Consider the following 13,456-nt stretch of genomic DNA (forward strand, 5'->3'; position numbering starts at 1 on the left):
GAGGTGAGGAAATGCATACAGGAGTCTTATCGGCCAAAGAGTGGACATAGTGCCTATTCCCAATGCAACCTGGGAGGGTAACTGGGAGAAGAAACTGGGGACCTTCACTTTCAGGGGCGAGGCAAATGGGTCCTGAATTGGGGTAGCCAACACCCTGCAGATCTTCTGATATGCCACCTTGCGCAGGTCCCAGTCCGCCGATGAGAACACCCTGCTGAGTTTGTCCACCACTGTTTTGTCCTGACCCCTGATGTGGCAGGCTGACCAGACCAAGAGATGTGCTTACGCCCAGGCCCCAAACTGCAACGCCACGGACCGGGAGCAGGAGCTTCCCTGCCTGTTGATACAGGCCACTGTGGCAGTGTTGTCTGACCAAGATCGACTTCTCCTTAAACACTGGCCTTATGTGCCCTGAAGACTGCCACGAGTTCCAGTTGGACCTGGCTGCTTCTCGGCTGGATTGCAGCTTTTGGTGTGTCTCACCCAAGACTAATGCCCCCCAGCCCCTACCCGGTGTGGCTGGCGTCTGTGGTATCAGTAGTCGGTGACGGCTGCATTGGTCAGGTGAAGCCACCACTGAAGCTTCTCCGAAAGAGATGGACCCATAGAGACCAGGGCATCAAAGACCAATGAACCCTCTCTCCAGGGCCTATGTAGGTGGAGAAGCAGGGGCCTCAGATGCAGCTGGGCCCATGGGACAAGGAAGACACATGATGCCATGTACCCCTGCACCTGAAGGAAGTCCTTGGCCGGAGCCTGGCCCCGTGCCAGCAGAAGATCCAGACTGTCCCGTAACAGGTGTGCCCTGGGAGCAAGACCCGACCCCACGTCATCCAGAACTGTGCCCTGGTGAACTGCAAGTCCTGGGATGGCCGCAAGTGCGATTTTGATCAGTTGATGAGGAAGCCCATAGTCCTCAGCAGGGTGCACATGGACTTTACAGGCCTGATCAGCAGATTTTCTGATGGGTCCTTGAGACAATCATCCAAATACGGAAATGCCTGGGTTCAATTTGATTGAAGAGCGTTTACAATCGGTCCCATCACCTTGGTAAAGACCCATGGGGCTGACTTGAGGCCAAAGGGCAGTGCCCAGAGCTGGAGGTGGACCTTGCCCACCCCAAACTGTAGGAACTGTTGATGGCACGTCCAGATGGTGACATAGAAATATGCATCCTGTAGGTCTAGGGAAGCCAGGAAATCCTAGTCCCGCACAAACGGAATGGTCCACTGGAGACAATCCATCTTGAAGTGCTGAGTTGGAATAAAGCGGGTTAGGGCCTTCAAGTCTATAATGAGCATGTAGTTCCCTGATGGCTTGGACACCAAGAACACAATGGAGTATACCCCTAGACCCCGTTCTCACTGGGGACCCTCCATATGACTTTCTTGACCTTCAGATCCTGGAGAGCCTGCTGCATCGCTAACCTCTTGCAGGAACACCTGGGGGACCAGTGAATCAATGGTGCCTGAAGGAAGGGGCGGGGATGTAAACTCTATCCTGTAGCCCCGGTGCGCCAGGTGGTTGGCCCAAGGCATCACTAGAAAGCCAGGTCCACTTGGTCCAGATGTGTTTCAGGTGACCTGGCCTTGAATGGTATCTCAGAGGCTGTCAAACTGGGAGGGAGGACCAGGTTCTGGCATTTGGCTTCCTCCACAGGTGCCCTGCATGCTTGTCCATCTTAAAGACCTGGTGGACTTTATCTTCCAAGGAATCACCAAACCACATTCCGCCCTCAAAACAGATTTTCAACTCCATATTCTTCAGGCAGGAGTCCGTTCGCTAAACCCAGAGGTGCAGGTGCCTCTGCCCTGCATCACTGACATGGCTGCAACAATCACCCCGTCATAAGCAAGAACCGACATTAACTGCACTTGTGCCCTCACAGCCCGAAGCACTGGAATATGATCCGAACCATCTTCAACAGCTTTGATTGCCGACTTCAGGCCCCCTAAGGCCGTTTCTGCAGTGTAGGCGAAGTGGGTGGCCAAACCGAGGGCCAGATGCGCCATACCATAAGTTCTTTAGGGCAACATTCAACCTCTTCTCTGTGGGATTCTTGATGGCGTTCTCTGCGGCCATGGAAGACCTCCACACCAGGCTTGGGAGGATGTCGTCCACCTGGACGACCTGCGGCATGGCGGTCTCTCACCCCCTGAAAGGATACAGCTTCACCAAGAGCCTAGGTACCACTGTCTTGTCTGTCTTGGTCCATTCCCTTAAAATGTAATCTTAGATTTCCGTGAGAAGGGGAAGGCCTGTTTTCAGGGTGCGCTTAAACTGTGGCGGTGGAGTTCTTGAGATGGAGCACCGAAGGGGGCTCAGAGTAAAGCCCCATGTAGTGGACCACCTGTATAAGGACAGTGTTAGTAGCTTCCTTATCAAGGTATTTCCCCTTGAATTCCTCACACCAAGAAGGTGAGTCATCAAAGCTAGAGCAGGAGGACTCGATGTGAAGGGGGGGCACCATGGTGACCTCTGATACCCTTCTCCTGCAGGGCTATGAGTCCTCCTCCTCTTGGGTGGTTGAGGTGGAGAAGAGGAGGAGGTTGAGGGAGATCTAGGCTCCAGGGAGAGGAGGTGGAGGTTGAGGGAGACCTAGGCTCCTCATGGAGCTTTTTCTCAGCATGCTTCCCTATGGCAGCCCAGAACCAGCATGGGACACAGCACAGCAGGCAGGAGCCTTAACAAACAATGTGACCTGCAGGCCCTGGTGTAGTAGAAACAGAGATTCCTGCAGCCGCACCGGAGATCCACTCCATGGGCCTGGTGTGGCGGTGTCTATCCCTGACTAGGAGAGGTCTCCTCAACTACTGCCCGACTCTTTGCATGGGTGACAGAAGGTCCCTGGGCCGCAGGCTCCCCTGCTCAACCGAGAAATATTCTTGGCAGGAGATCCCAGGAGCCATGACCACGAGCAGACTGTCTGCCTCGGAGAGGTATTCCGGCTCTTGGATTGAAGGGTGCCTGCCCCCCAAAACCCTGCCCCTTCCATGTTCTGCTTGAGGAGGAGGAGGAGCAGTGGAACTCCACCCAAGGAGTCCTTGCCAAAGGCAGGAACTGAAAAGACTGATGTGTTGTGGGAGGAGGGTTGTTATGACCAGTGGGCGGGAGCCATAGGCTGGGCCGGAGGGGAAAAAAGAATGGAATGGGAAAAGGGTTACTTCACAAATTGATATTGATATTTTATTTCTATTGCGCTCGTACACAGGTGTTTCAGAGCGCGACAAGGCAAGGGAGGGGAACAGGGGAGAACAAAAACAATGATCTTACTAGGCCCAGTGACATTGAGAACGCGCAAGTGCATGGGAGAGGGGGAGATGAAAAGTGCATGGAAGGGAGGAGAAGTGGAAAGTTCGAAGCAAAGAAGGAACAGATAAATAATATTAAATAAATAATAAAGGCAACAAACTGTGGTAGTGCAGCCAGCAATTGGCTAGTGCTGGGTTTGAAGCAGCAGACAGGGTAGGTCTGATAAATGCATAAAGAAAAAGCGAGTGGGGGTGTATGGGTACAGATACAGACCCCAGTGCAAGGGGAGGCCCAGATGCAGTACAGGAGTGTGGCAGGGTAAGCAGGTACCTGGACCCAGAGGACAGGGGGTGGCTAGGTGCACGGTGCCAAGAGAGAACAGATCAGCAGGGAATCGGGGGAGCGAAGGCAGAAGCAAAGTGGAAGGTCTTGAGGTGCTTCCGGAACCGGAGATGGTTCTCCTCAAATTTTAGAGTGGCAGGGAGGCTGTTTCTGGGGGAGGCCCCAGTCGAAGTCAGAGATCTACCCCCAGCTTGTTTCTTTGAAGAACGACTGACCCTGAGGGAGTTAGAGGTAGAGGAGCGAAGTGCTTGAGAGGGAGGTATTTGCAGAGTATTAGTACTGGGATGAGTATGAGGAAGGGGGATGTGGAGGACCGAAACGGAGAGCAGGAGGCACAGGGCTTCTCATTTTCACAGCCACAATGAGATTCACAATGAGGCCATTAAAAAAGATATACAGAAATGCCTATTTCATCACCTGTAATATTATAGGAACTGGGGTATCCGTTTGAAATACAGTCGGTGGTAAGTACTCTATGATTACAGGTGGAATGCTGCCTGAACAACTGCCAGTGTTTACCTCCATCCAAGAGGCGGCAGTAAAAATGATAGGCCTTCCCCTGATAGTGTTGAAGCTTTAGTAAAAGAAAAATGCTAGAACTTTCCTTCACTACAGGAGAAAAACTCCTACCTGGGGTCCCTAAAGGGAGTGAAAAAGGAAGCAAATCTTATATCCACCTTCTTACACTCATTGCAATGCAGTGTAGAGATGGGTAAAAAAGGCCCTCTTTGCATTACTAAAAAAATGTGCAGTGGAGTTAAGATTGGCTAGAGTACAGAATCCACTTCCATCTTCAAAATAAGGATGGAAATAGTAGGCACAAAATATTTTTACACAATCCATGCACATTTATTGAAATACTGCAGATGTTATTTCAGTGAATTTGCATTGTTTACTGCCATAATGTTTTTTCTGTAATCTGCCGAGGCCCCCCAAGAATACTGTAGGTTGTAAACCTGGGGCTACAATATTCCAGTGTCTTCATGCCCTACGGTTTTAGGACAGATGGGTTGTTTCGCATTCTCTATTAATTACACCAAGGTTTGCTTGTGTTTATCTTGCATAGAATTAAGTAAAATTTAAACTGCTGGGGCAGTTAACCTAGGAATTAACAAACAACTTCCGAACCCTCCCCTCTCGGAGAGTCTGTGATCGTTGCCTGGCATGATATGATATGGCATTTATAACACGCCTGTACACAAGGGTTTCTAAGTGCGAAAAAAATGGCATCCAAAATGTTGTGTAATCATTAGTCCTGGCTCTACTTTTGTTCATCAAAAATAATTTCATAGTTACTTTTTTTTACTGTAATTTCATAAATAGCATGCATTTCCATGGATACAACAAACTTCTCTTGTTTATTTCTTTGAGTGGGAGGATTTCTTCTTAAGGTGGGGTCACTGCTGCGCCTCTTTCTGTGGCGCATGCCCAACGATGCGCGCAAGTGCAGTCGGCATGACCATCTGAAGTCCGGACTAATGTTCATTACTAAATGGAGGATTTTAGGCGACTTTATCGCCATCTCTCATTAGGGTGCAATATCTATAGTCTTGGTATATTCCTCAAAAAGAGCCCCCCATGACCACATGTTTGGTGTTTTATATAGCCCTGCATACCAGAATTTAAAATTTCAGGGGGCCTAATTTCAGTTCTGCAATGCAGGTCGTGTAAATTCTTGTACTCTCATTTTTTTTGGCAGTAACAGAATTGATTGCTGGAGGTAAATCCTCCACTTTCCCTTAACAAATTTACCACACGGAAATAACTCCAGCGGTACATATGCCATAAATCCCCATGATATGGAATATGCACTCCGAAAATGGTGATTTGCCACCACTTGTAATCCTGCAGCAACTCCACCTTACCACAAAATTCGTAGTGAGCCACAATGTTTAGTCACAGGTGTTAATTACCATTACTCACATTGTAATACTCCATTTATAACCACAGAAGAATGGAGGAAGTAGTCGGCCAGGAGGAGTATCGAACCCTTGTCGTAGCAGCCGTTCTTAATCGGATCCGTGCGTTGTGTGTAGTGCCACATAGCTGACTTCCACCTCAAAAGCAAACTTGAACTTTTTGTACATGTGATCCATTAAGCTGTAACCCTTCTGGTGCTAACGACGTGTAGGCCATGTCCTTAGGTTAGCACTGCTGCCAAATGTTTGTCTTGTATAAGGAGTTAAATGTCTTCCAGTGGGGTTCTAATGCTCATTTTATACATATTTAGGGTTAAAGCTGCATGGCTATGCTGGTACGACACCAGCTGGCCCGAGGCCCAGTTTAGCTTCTAGTAGCTGTTGGTTTCAAGTTTATAGTGCTCATTTATGATGCAAGCAGGAGCTAAATAGCTCCCACAGTTTTAATACCTGCCTAAATATCCAGGATCCTATAGAAAAACTGTTTATAGACAGTGGACTCTTAGGGGTATTGTAGCTGTGTATATTTTAGATGGATCTGGCCAAATATTTTATTACATATTTTCTGAAGATGCCAATGTCTTTCTCCTTCCACTTTCCAGGACCAGGTCCTTTTCCTGCAGTCATTGACTTGTACGGGACTGCTGGTGGTCTCCCAGAGTACAGGGCGAGCCTCTTCGCGAACAGAGGATTTATGACGTTGGCGCTGGCTTACTTTGGTTTCGAGGACCTCCCCCAAGGCCTAGATGCGCTACACCTGGACTATTTTGGAGCGGCTGTGGAATTTCTCCAGATGCAGCAGCAGGTACACATTCTTATGTTATTATCCATCTTCCGCTTTCCAAAGTGAAGCCCTGCGATCAAGATGGTTTTAAGTTTGTGCACATCCACCATAGACCGCACAGCAGACTGTTTACCTGTTGGGGGCTGGCACCTATAACCCTGCACTTGCGTTTTTGCCACGGGAGAAGGCCCACAGTGTCATGGCCACAGGTCCGGCAGTCTGTTGTGGGACTTGCCTTGTCCTTGATGTTTGTTGTGCTGAATCAGGCTGGTAGCCGTGATCCATTACGACGCTCTTCGTTCCTGTTTGTTTGTTTTATTTATTTCTATAGTGCACCTGACCTTGAGGTATCTGGGCGCGTTTGGACATAAGTAAGATAGTTACAGACATAAACAAAAATAGTCCAATTACAATTACATTTGTCGAAACCCATTGGGCAAACATACAGTTGATACAGACATGGGCATGTAGTAGAAAAACAGTTACACTTGTAAGGAAATGTAGGGTAAAACTCCTAATCTGAGTTCTTACTGATTAGCCAGTAAATGGCGTTTCTCCTGAAGTTAGTGAACAGCTGGGTCGTCTTGATGGCAGGTGGAAGGGTATTCCAAAATTGGGCCGCCATGACAGGGAAGCTGCTCTCGCCTAATTTTTAGCCGATCTAGTCACTTGTGTGGAAGATCTGATTTCCGTTAGGTAGGGTGGGACACACACACAAACCCTGAGGCACTCCACAAGTGATAGGTATGGGGTCAGCAGCTGCAGTCGGGGAGAAGACTTGCATGGGCCTGTTGTTTAGGAATGATTCGATCCAAATGATTGCCGTCTGGGAGAAATGGGCTGAGGTGGCAAGGTGATCAAAGAGTACTCTGTGGTCGGCCAGGTCAAAAGCAGCCGATAAGTCCAGAAGGAGCAATATTGGAAGTCTTCCTTTGTCTTTGAGTTCGTCAATCTGGCTTTTTAAGTCCACCAGGGCCATTTCGGTCCCATGTTGAGGTCTAAAGCCAGATTATTGGGTCCCCAAAAGCTGATTAGCCTCTAATTATTCTTTGATTTGCAAGTATGCAACCCTATCCAAGATCTTCAGCAGAAATGGGACCGTGGTGATTGGCCTGTAATTTGTGGGAATAGGGGGAAATAAGGATTGTATTTTAAGTAGTGGAAGTACCCGGGATTCCTTCAAGTTAGTAGGTACAATACCTGTTGAGAAGGAGACATTGATTAATTTGGTTATGAATGGGGCCGGTCTCTAGCAGCATCTTTGATAGTTTGTGCCGGACAGCTATCTCCTTGGCACCTAGACGATTTCAGGAAGGCAATGATTTTTTTGTACCTATGGTACCGATACTTTAGAGAATTTAAAGCCTTGGGAAGGTTGAATAAGAGGCTCTTGAGGCAGATGAGTCGAGGCTAGGTTGGTCAGGTTACGTCGTTTATCTGCTATTTTAGTTAGCAAGGTGCCGATTTTATTGGTGAGAGCATTCTGAATGTTCGTGCACCAAAGTTTGTCTTTTAGGCATGAGTCGGTAGGGAGGTTGGGCGTCTCCATTTCTCTCAAGATGATGAAGAGCTCTTTAGTGCTGGAGCTAGCTTGGTTAATTATATTGTTATAGGTGTCAAGTTTGGTACAGATAATCTCTTCTTTGTATTTAGCAGAGAGGTTGGCCAGGTTAGTTTTGTTCTCTAAGGATGGGGTATGTTTCCATAAGGTTTCGAGTTTTCTTTTTTCAGATCGTAACGTTTTTAACTCTGGGGTGAACCAGGAGTTCAAATGGGCTCTTGGTTTGCGTTTACGCATTTTGAGGGGTGCAACTAGTCTAAGGCTTTGGTCATTGAAGATTTGTAGGCGTCTACTAGTAAGTTAGGGTCGGTGGTATTCAGAAGAGAGTTTAAGGTAGTGATCACCAGAGGCATAATTGCGTCTGCAGTAATGTTTCATTTGTTTCTTGTTGGGCATGGCAGTGCTGTAGGGCTAGTTATTTAGGTGGATTATTAATGGCAAAATCAAAAGAAATAAGATGGTGATCGGTCCATGGTTGTGGTAGGATATCGGTAACTGTGATATTACAGTTTTGGTCTTCTACCCAATCAAGGGTCCTCCCTTTCTCATGAGTAGGCTGGGTAATTTTTTGCATGAATCCATGTTCGGTAAGGGTGTTGGCTAATGATAATGCTTGGAGGTCATTAGGGTCATTAAAACTTAAGTTGAAATCGCCTAGTATTAGAATTTGTAAAGAAGTTTTGATATTGTCAGTAGAGTCATCATGTCTTCCTCAAAAGAGCCTATAGGCTCTAGGGGTCTATAAATCAAATGAATTGTGATGGTACTTGTATGAGATATCGGCAGTTTGGCTGAGAGCAATTCGCAGGAAAAGAGTAACGGTGTAGTGGCTATTCTCATGTCTAAATTAGTTTTAAAGATGATGTCAATACCCCCTCCTCTGCCGTCAGGTCTGTCCACTCTAATGATGGAGTAGTTGTCTGGTACCGCTGGTTGAAGTGAAGGGCCAGCAGCAGCATGCAGCCAAGATTCTGTTACGGCTAGGATGTCCCGATTTTTGGCTAGGATGATGTCAGTTATGTCAGTGGCATGAGCTATCATGGACCTAGCATTTATTAGTGCACCCTTGATCATTGGTTTGGAGTCGTTGGAGATAGTGGCGCTAGGTTTAGACTTTTTTGGATTCTTATTTTGGCTATTTGAGATTTTATTTGCAGCTTAGATCCCCATCGGGGAATTTTTCTTGATGGTTGGAGTACTTTTATTATGGTTGACTTTGAGTAAAGGCTGGTTGTAAGTTGGAAGCCTGGAACACAGTCTGCAGTTTCTGTCATTAGTGTGGCACAGGAAGAAGAGGTCTTGTTGCATATGGTGTCAAGAGGTTACCAGTCAAATGGTCGAAAACATTTGGTCGACAGGACAATTGGTCGACACCATTTGGTCGAATGCCAAATGGTCGAATTTTTTTTTTTTTTTTGTAACCCATTTTTTGGTTTTTTTTGGGGGCCCCCCCCCAAGCCCCTTTTTTTTCTTTTTTTTCTTTTTTTTCTTTTTTTTTTTCCCCCACACGAAAACCCACAAAACACATGTATATAAAAAAAAAAAAATTCGACCATTTGGCATTCGACCAAATGGTGTCGACCAAATTGCAGTCGACCAGTTTGTTGTCGACCAGTTGACTGGACACCGTGTCAAGACATAACTTAGGAAGGAATGTGGTAGGCCTGATTGAAGAATTAAAAATGCTGAGTTTTAATGATGGTAGAAAGGGAGAGGCTCTGATCTCAGAGGCATGGACTTTAGTTGTGATCATATTTAGGCAGGGGTATCCCCACTCATAAGGTGTGGCGGTGGAGAGTTGCGGTGGGCTGTCCCGGTAAGATCTAACACGAATAACAATAGTGGAATTAAGGTGTGCATGTTGTGCACTTTTAGACCGTTGTAGTATCTAAATTAGCTAATGTAGGTGTAGATACCATGTGAAGGAAGACATCATGGTGGTTATGGGTATCATTGTCAGATTGCTCGGTTTACTGGTTGCCATGGTGATATGCACACTGACTTCCCGAAAGGGCTTCCACTGTTAAGCAGTGCGCCTCAACGCTCCAGTAGTCCCTGCCCTGTGCACTGACTCCTGTTGTTACTCCATTATCTTTTGTGCCCTGGTCTGCGTTTCTAACCAGCCTTCTTTTCTTTCTCTGTACTCATTCAGGCCCTTAGCTCCCTGATTTCCTTGCTCTCCTTTTTTGGCCCCTTTTTGAATTCTGCTCTTTCATCCTGTCCAGTTTCCCCTCACCCTGTCCAGTCTCCCCGTATCTGATTCTGTTGTTGTTCGCTGCTGCCTGCACATCGCCAGCATGTGTCCTGCACTTCGCCTACCTGTGTCTTGCATGTTGTCTGCCAGTGTCCATTTCTCATCACTGCTTGATTTGGCTCCCCTGTCAGTGCTTTGCACTGTCCTTGTACCATGTAAATCAGGGGAAGCCAGACTCGTGGTACTGGGAGGGGATTCCTGGGTTCCCATCCACTCGGGGATCTCCAGGGCTCTCTGTGCTATATCACACGACGACCGAACAAGACCAAGGGTAAACCAAGCAAACACAACGTAGTCCTTGACAGTTTGCTCAATTAGAAACAAATACCTTGCAGTAAAATGTTCTCTAACCCAAACATTGAGGCCCCCAGGACAGTACTTGGCACATAGAACTGAACTTTAGCAAATCAGGTGATTTCTGCCCATTTTGGTACCATCCAGAAGGGGTTTTAGTTGTCTATGTGGAACGCGTTGTGTTTGTGCAAGGTTGTCCAACTACAGGCCTCGAGGGTCAGAATCCTGACGGGTTTTCATGCTATCCCTCAATAATATTCATAAGAGAAAAATGTGCATACAGAGTCATGGTATGCAAATTTATCTCATGAATATTAATGAGTGGTATCCTGAAAATCCAACATTTTCGGCCCTTGAGGCGTGGAGTTGGATAACCCTGGTTTAGGGTGTGTAACAGAGTTCTGCAACAACTACAATTTCCATGAGCCCAAGCCAGCATAGACAATGGCGTTGCATAATTTGAGCTGTAATCCAAAACATATGGAGAGCCTCCAGCCCCTGGTGTAAAAGAATGATCTCCGTCATATGCTAGCATCACTGACTGCACTTAACGTGACATTTCTTGGGGTTTGTGGCAAAAACCAAAGATTCAATAGGAACATGAGCCTAGATGCCCCTGAGATGTAACAAGACGTTGTGGTAACGGTTTGTTTCAAAAATGTATGCTAAATATATTTACTGAGTTAATGAAGGCACATTTTCTAGTGCTGCTCGTCTATTTTTGCCCATCAAAATAATAATTCCTAGCTTGGAGGGGGACGAAAACGTGCATCGAAATATGTACTACCATAATAGGGCTGTAATTGCCCTGACCCCCACATTGTTAAAGCAAAATATTAGTATCTGGTAACCTAGAACATCTAGGACTTTAACGCATTGAATCCCTATTCAGAATCAGGGGTAAATACAAAGACTTTGTTCCACAAGTTGGTAATTGAGGGTAAAATCGGAGATTTGTACGAAAAGGATCCTGGGCATTTGACCCTGTGGAAAGTGTCAAAACAGAAGTGTACACACGAGGGAACATGACAAAAACAAAGGTTGGACTATAATCTGCCTAGCAATCATTAATGACTAAACAAGACTGAGCTTGGCATTGGCCCCTTTGTTAAACGAATCCAAATAGATCTGTGTTAACATTTATTTGATAAAAGTTTGTAATAAACTGTGCAATCAATTAGAAAAAAATTAACTATTTTATGTCTTTTCTTTCTCTGTTAGGCAAACGTTTCTGGGATTGGAGTTCTAGGTATCTCGAAGGGTGCTGATCTGGCTCTGTCCATGGCCACATTTCTTCCCGGCATCAAGGCAGCAGTCAGCATTTCTGGCTGTGGTGTGAATGTCTTGACTCCGTTGCACGGCAATGGATTCACCCTGTCTGGCCTTGAGTTAATCTTTGAGAAGATAGTGTTTACTGCTGACAATGCAGCAAATTCATTGGAAGCTCTAGGAGACCCCGCTGATCCAGTGAATGCGGGTTGTCATATTCCAGTAGAGAAATCCCCTGCCGCTTTCCTCTTCCTGTCCGGCCTGGATGACCAATTCATTAAAAGTGCCTTGTTCTGCGAGCTGCCCATTGCACGCCTACGGAAGCATGGGAGGGACGTGGAGGTTCACAATTATGATGGTGCAGGTCACCTCCTAGAGCCTCCATATTTACCGTTGTGTCGGGCTTCCTACCACAAGTTCATGGGGATGTCTACAGTGTGGGGCGGGCAGACAAAGAAGCACGCACGGGCTCAGGAAGATGCGTGGTTTAAGATCCAAAACTTCCTTTTTCGACATTTGTTGGACTCGAATGCGAAAAAGCCTACCCACTTGCATTCGCTATCCACTCTTTGAAACCAGAAAGGAATCTTGAAGTCACCCTGATGATTTTTGTTAAATAAGCATAATTAACTTGGTTGGAAAAGCTGTGATCTGTTTGTTGGCTATCAAACGCACAATGGTGATTTTGTACTATGACTTTTTACACAACCCTGACTTTTTAGAGGCAGATTAAATTTGTTTTTTAGTAATCCGTGACCGCAGTTGCTAGGTCCTATTATTCAGTGAACACAAGCCATTTCCATTTTTACGCTAACATTAGTGAAGCCGCTCACACTGAATCGAACAATGTTTGCTGTGGCTGAAGCCAGCTGATTATCTGTTTCTCTTGCACAACATCCATCGTCTAGCCATTGAAGCGCTATGCAGCATTCTCTAGAGAACTGATTCTTCCCCGATTAATTTGGGAGCCTAAAACAAAACTACTGCAGACTAGGAGGGATTGAAATCTAGAAAATATAAAATGAATTAACGAAGAGCTTTTAAAACCTCCCATATTAAAACGTGCATAAAGAATCAGACTTTGAGTGGGAAGTGCAAGGGGTCAATTAACTGCAGTGTATTGTAATTGTCATTTGTGTAGCGCCTTCCACCATTGGAATGGTCCCAACCTGCTGTTGGTTGAATGCCCTCGGGTGACCCGAGTGCAGGTATGGGAAATTCGTCTGAGGAGTTATTAGAATGCGTGTGTGCACTTTAGCCATTCCCGAAGGTAGGAAGGGGTGGCCAGTCCCAGCAACTATCCTTGTTGCACTGACATATTGATGGGTGCCGAGAGGCATTCAGGAGAGTGTGGGAGAGCAGGAGACTCATTATGCGTGTAGCAAGACTGCATTTTCTTGTCATGGGGGATAGCTGCATTCTAATGGCAGGTGTGCTGTGCGATGTGTCTTAGAATAGTGTATGATAACGGATGCGTGCGGGTGGGTGGACGTACCTTCGGCAATCTTCCATAAGCATAAAGTGCGAGTACCTGTGTGTCTTGGCTGGTTTGTTGGTTTACTGGATGCAGCGGAAATTAGGCACATGTAGCCACCGATTGCCTAATCTCTGATAGTCACCTAGATTTGATACTTTGGCTACACTTTGATATTCAACTTAATTCAGTACATTTACTACGCTTTGATATTCACCTAGATTCAGTATATTGGGTGCATTCTAATATTCATCTAGATTTAATTCATTGGATGTACTCTTAATTGCACTTAATTTTAATACATTGG

The 13,456-nt window shown here is 46.2% G+C and overlaps 1 protein-coding gene across 1 annotated transcript in view; it reads left to right on the plus strand.

The window, feature by feature from the left end:
* LOC138527554 (acyl-coenzyme A thioesterase 1-like) overlaps positions 1–13,075 on the plus strand; it is a 111,615-nt gene extending 98,540 nt beyond the window's left edge. Inside the window, exons 2-3 of the mRNA XM_069638809.1 lie at positions 6,116–6,318; positions 11,628–13,075. Of these exons, the coding sequence (XP_069494910.1) occupies positions 6,116–6,318; positions 11,628–12,248 (824 nt within the window). The 3' untranslated portion in view covers positions 12,249–13,075. The remainder of the gene's footprint in view (positions 1–6,115; positions 6,319–11,627) is intronic.
* Positions 13,076–13,456: the final 381 nt, after the last annotated feature.

Source organism: Ambystoma mexicanum, chromosome 14 (genome assembly GCF_040938575.1).
Source record: "Ambystoma mexicanum isolate Mex_15411 chromosome 14, UKY_AmexF1_1, whole genome shotgun sequence".
In the NCBI taxonomy this organism is placed as follows: Eukaryota; Metazoa; Chordata; class Amphibia; order Caudata; family Ambystomatidae; genus Ambystoma; species Ambystoma mexicanum.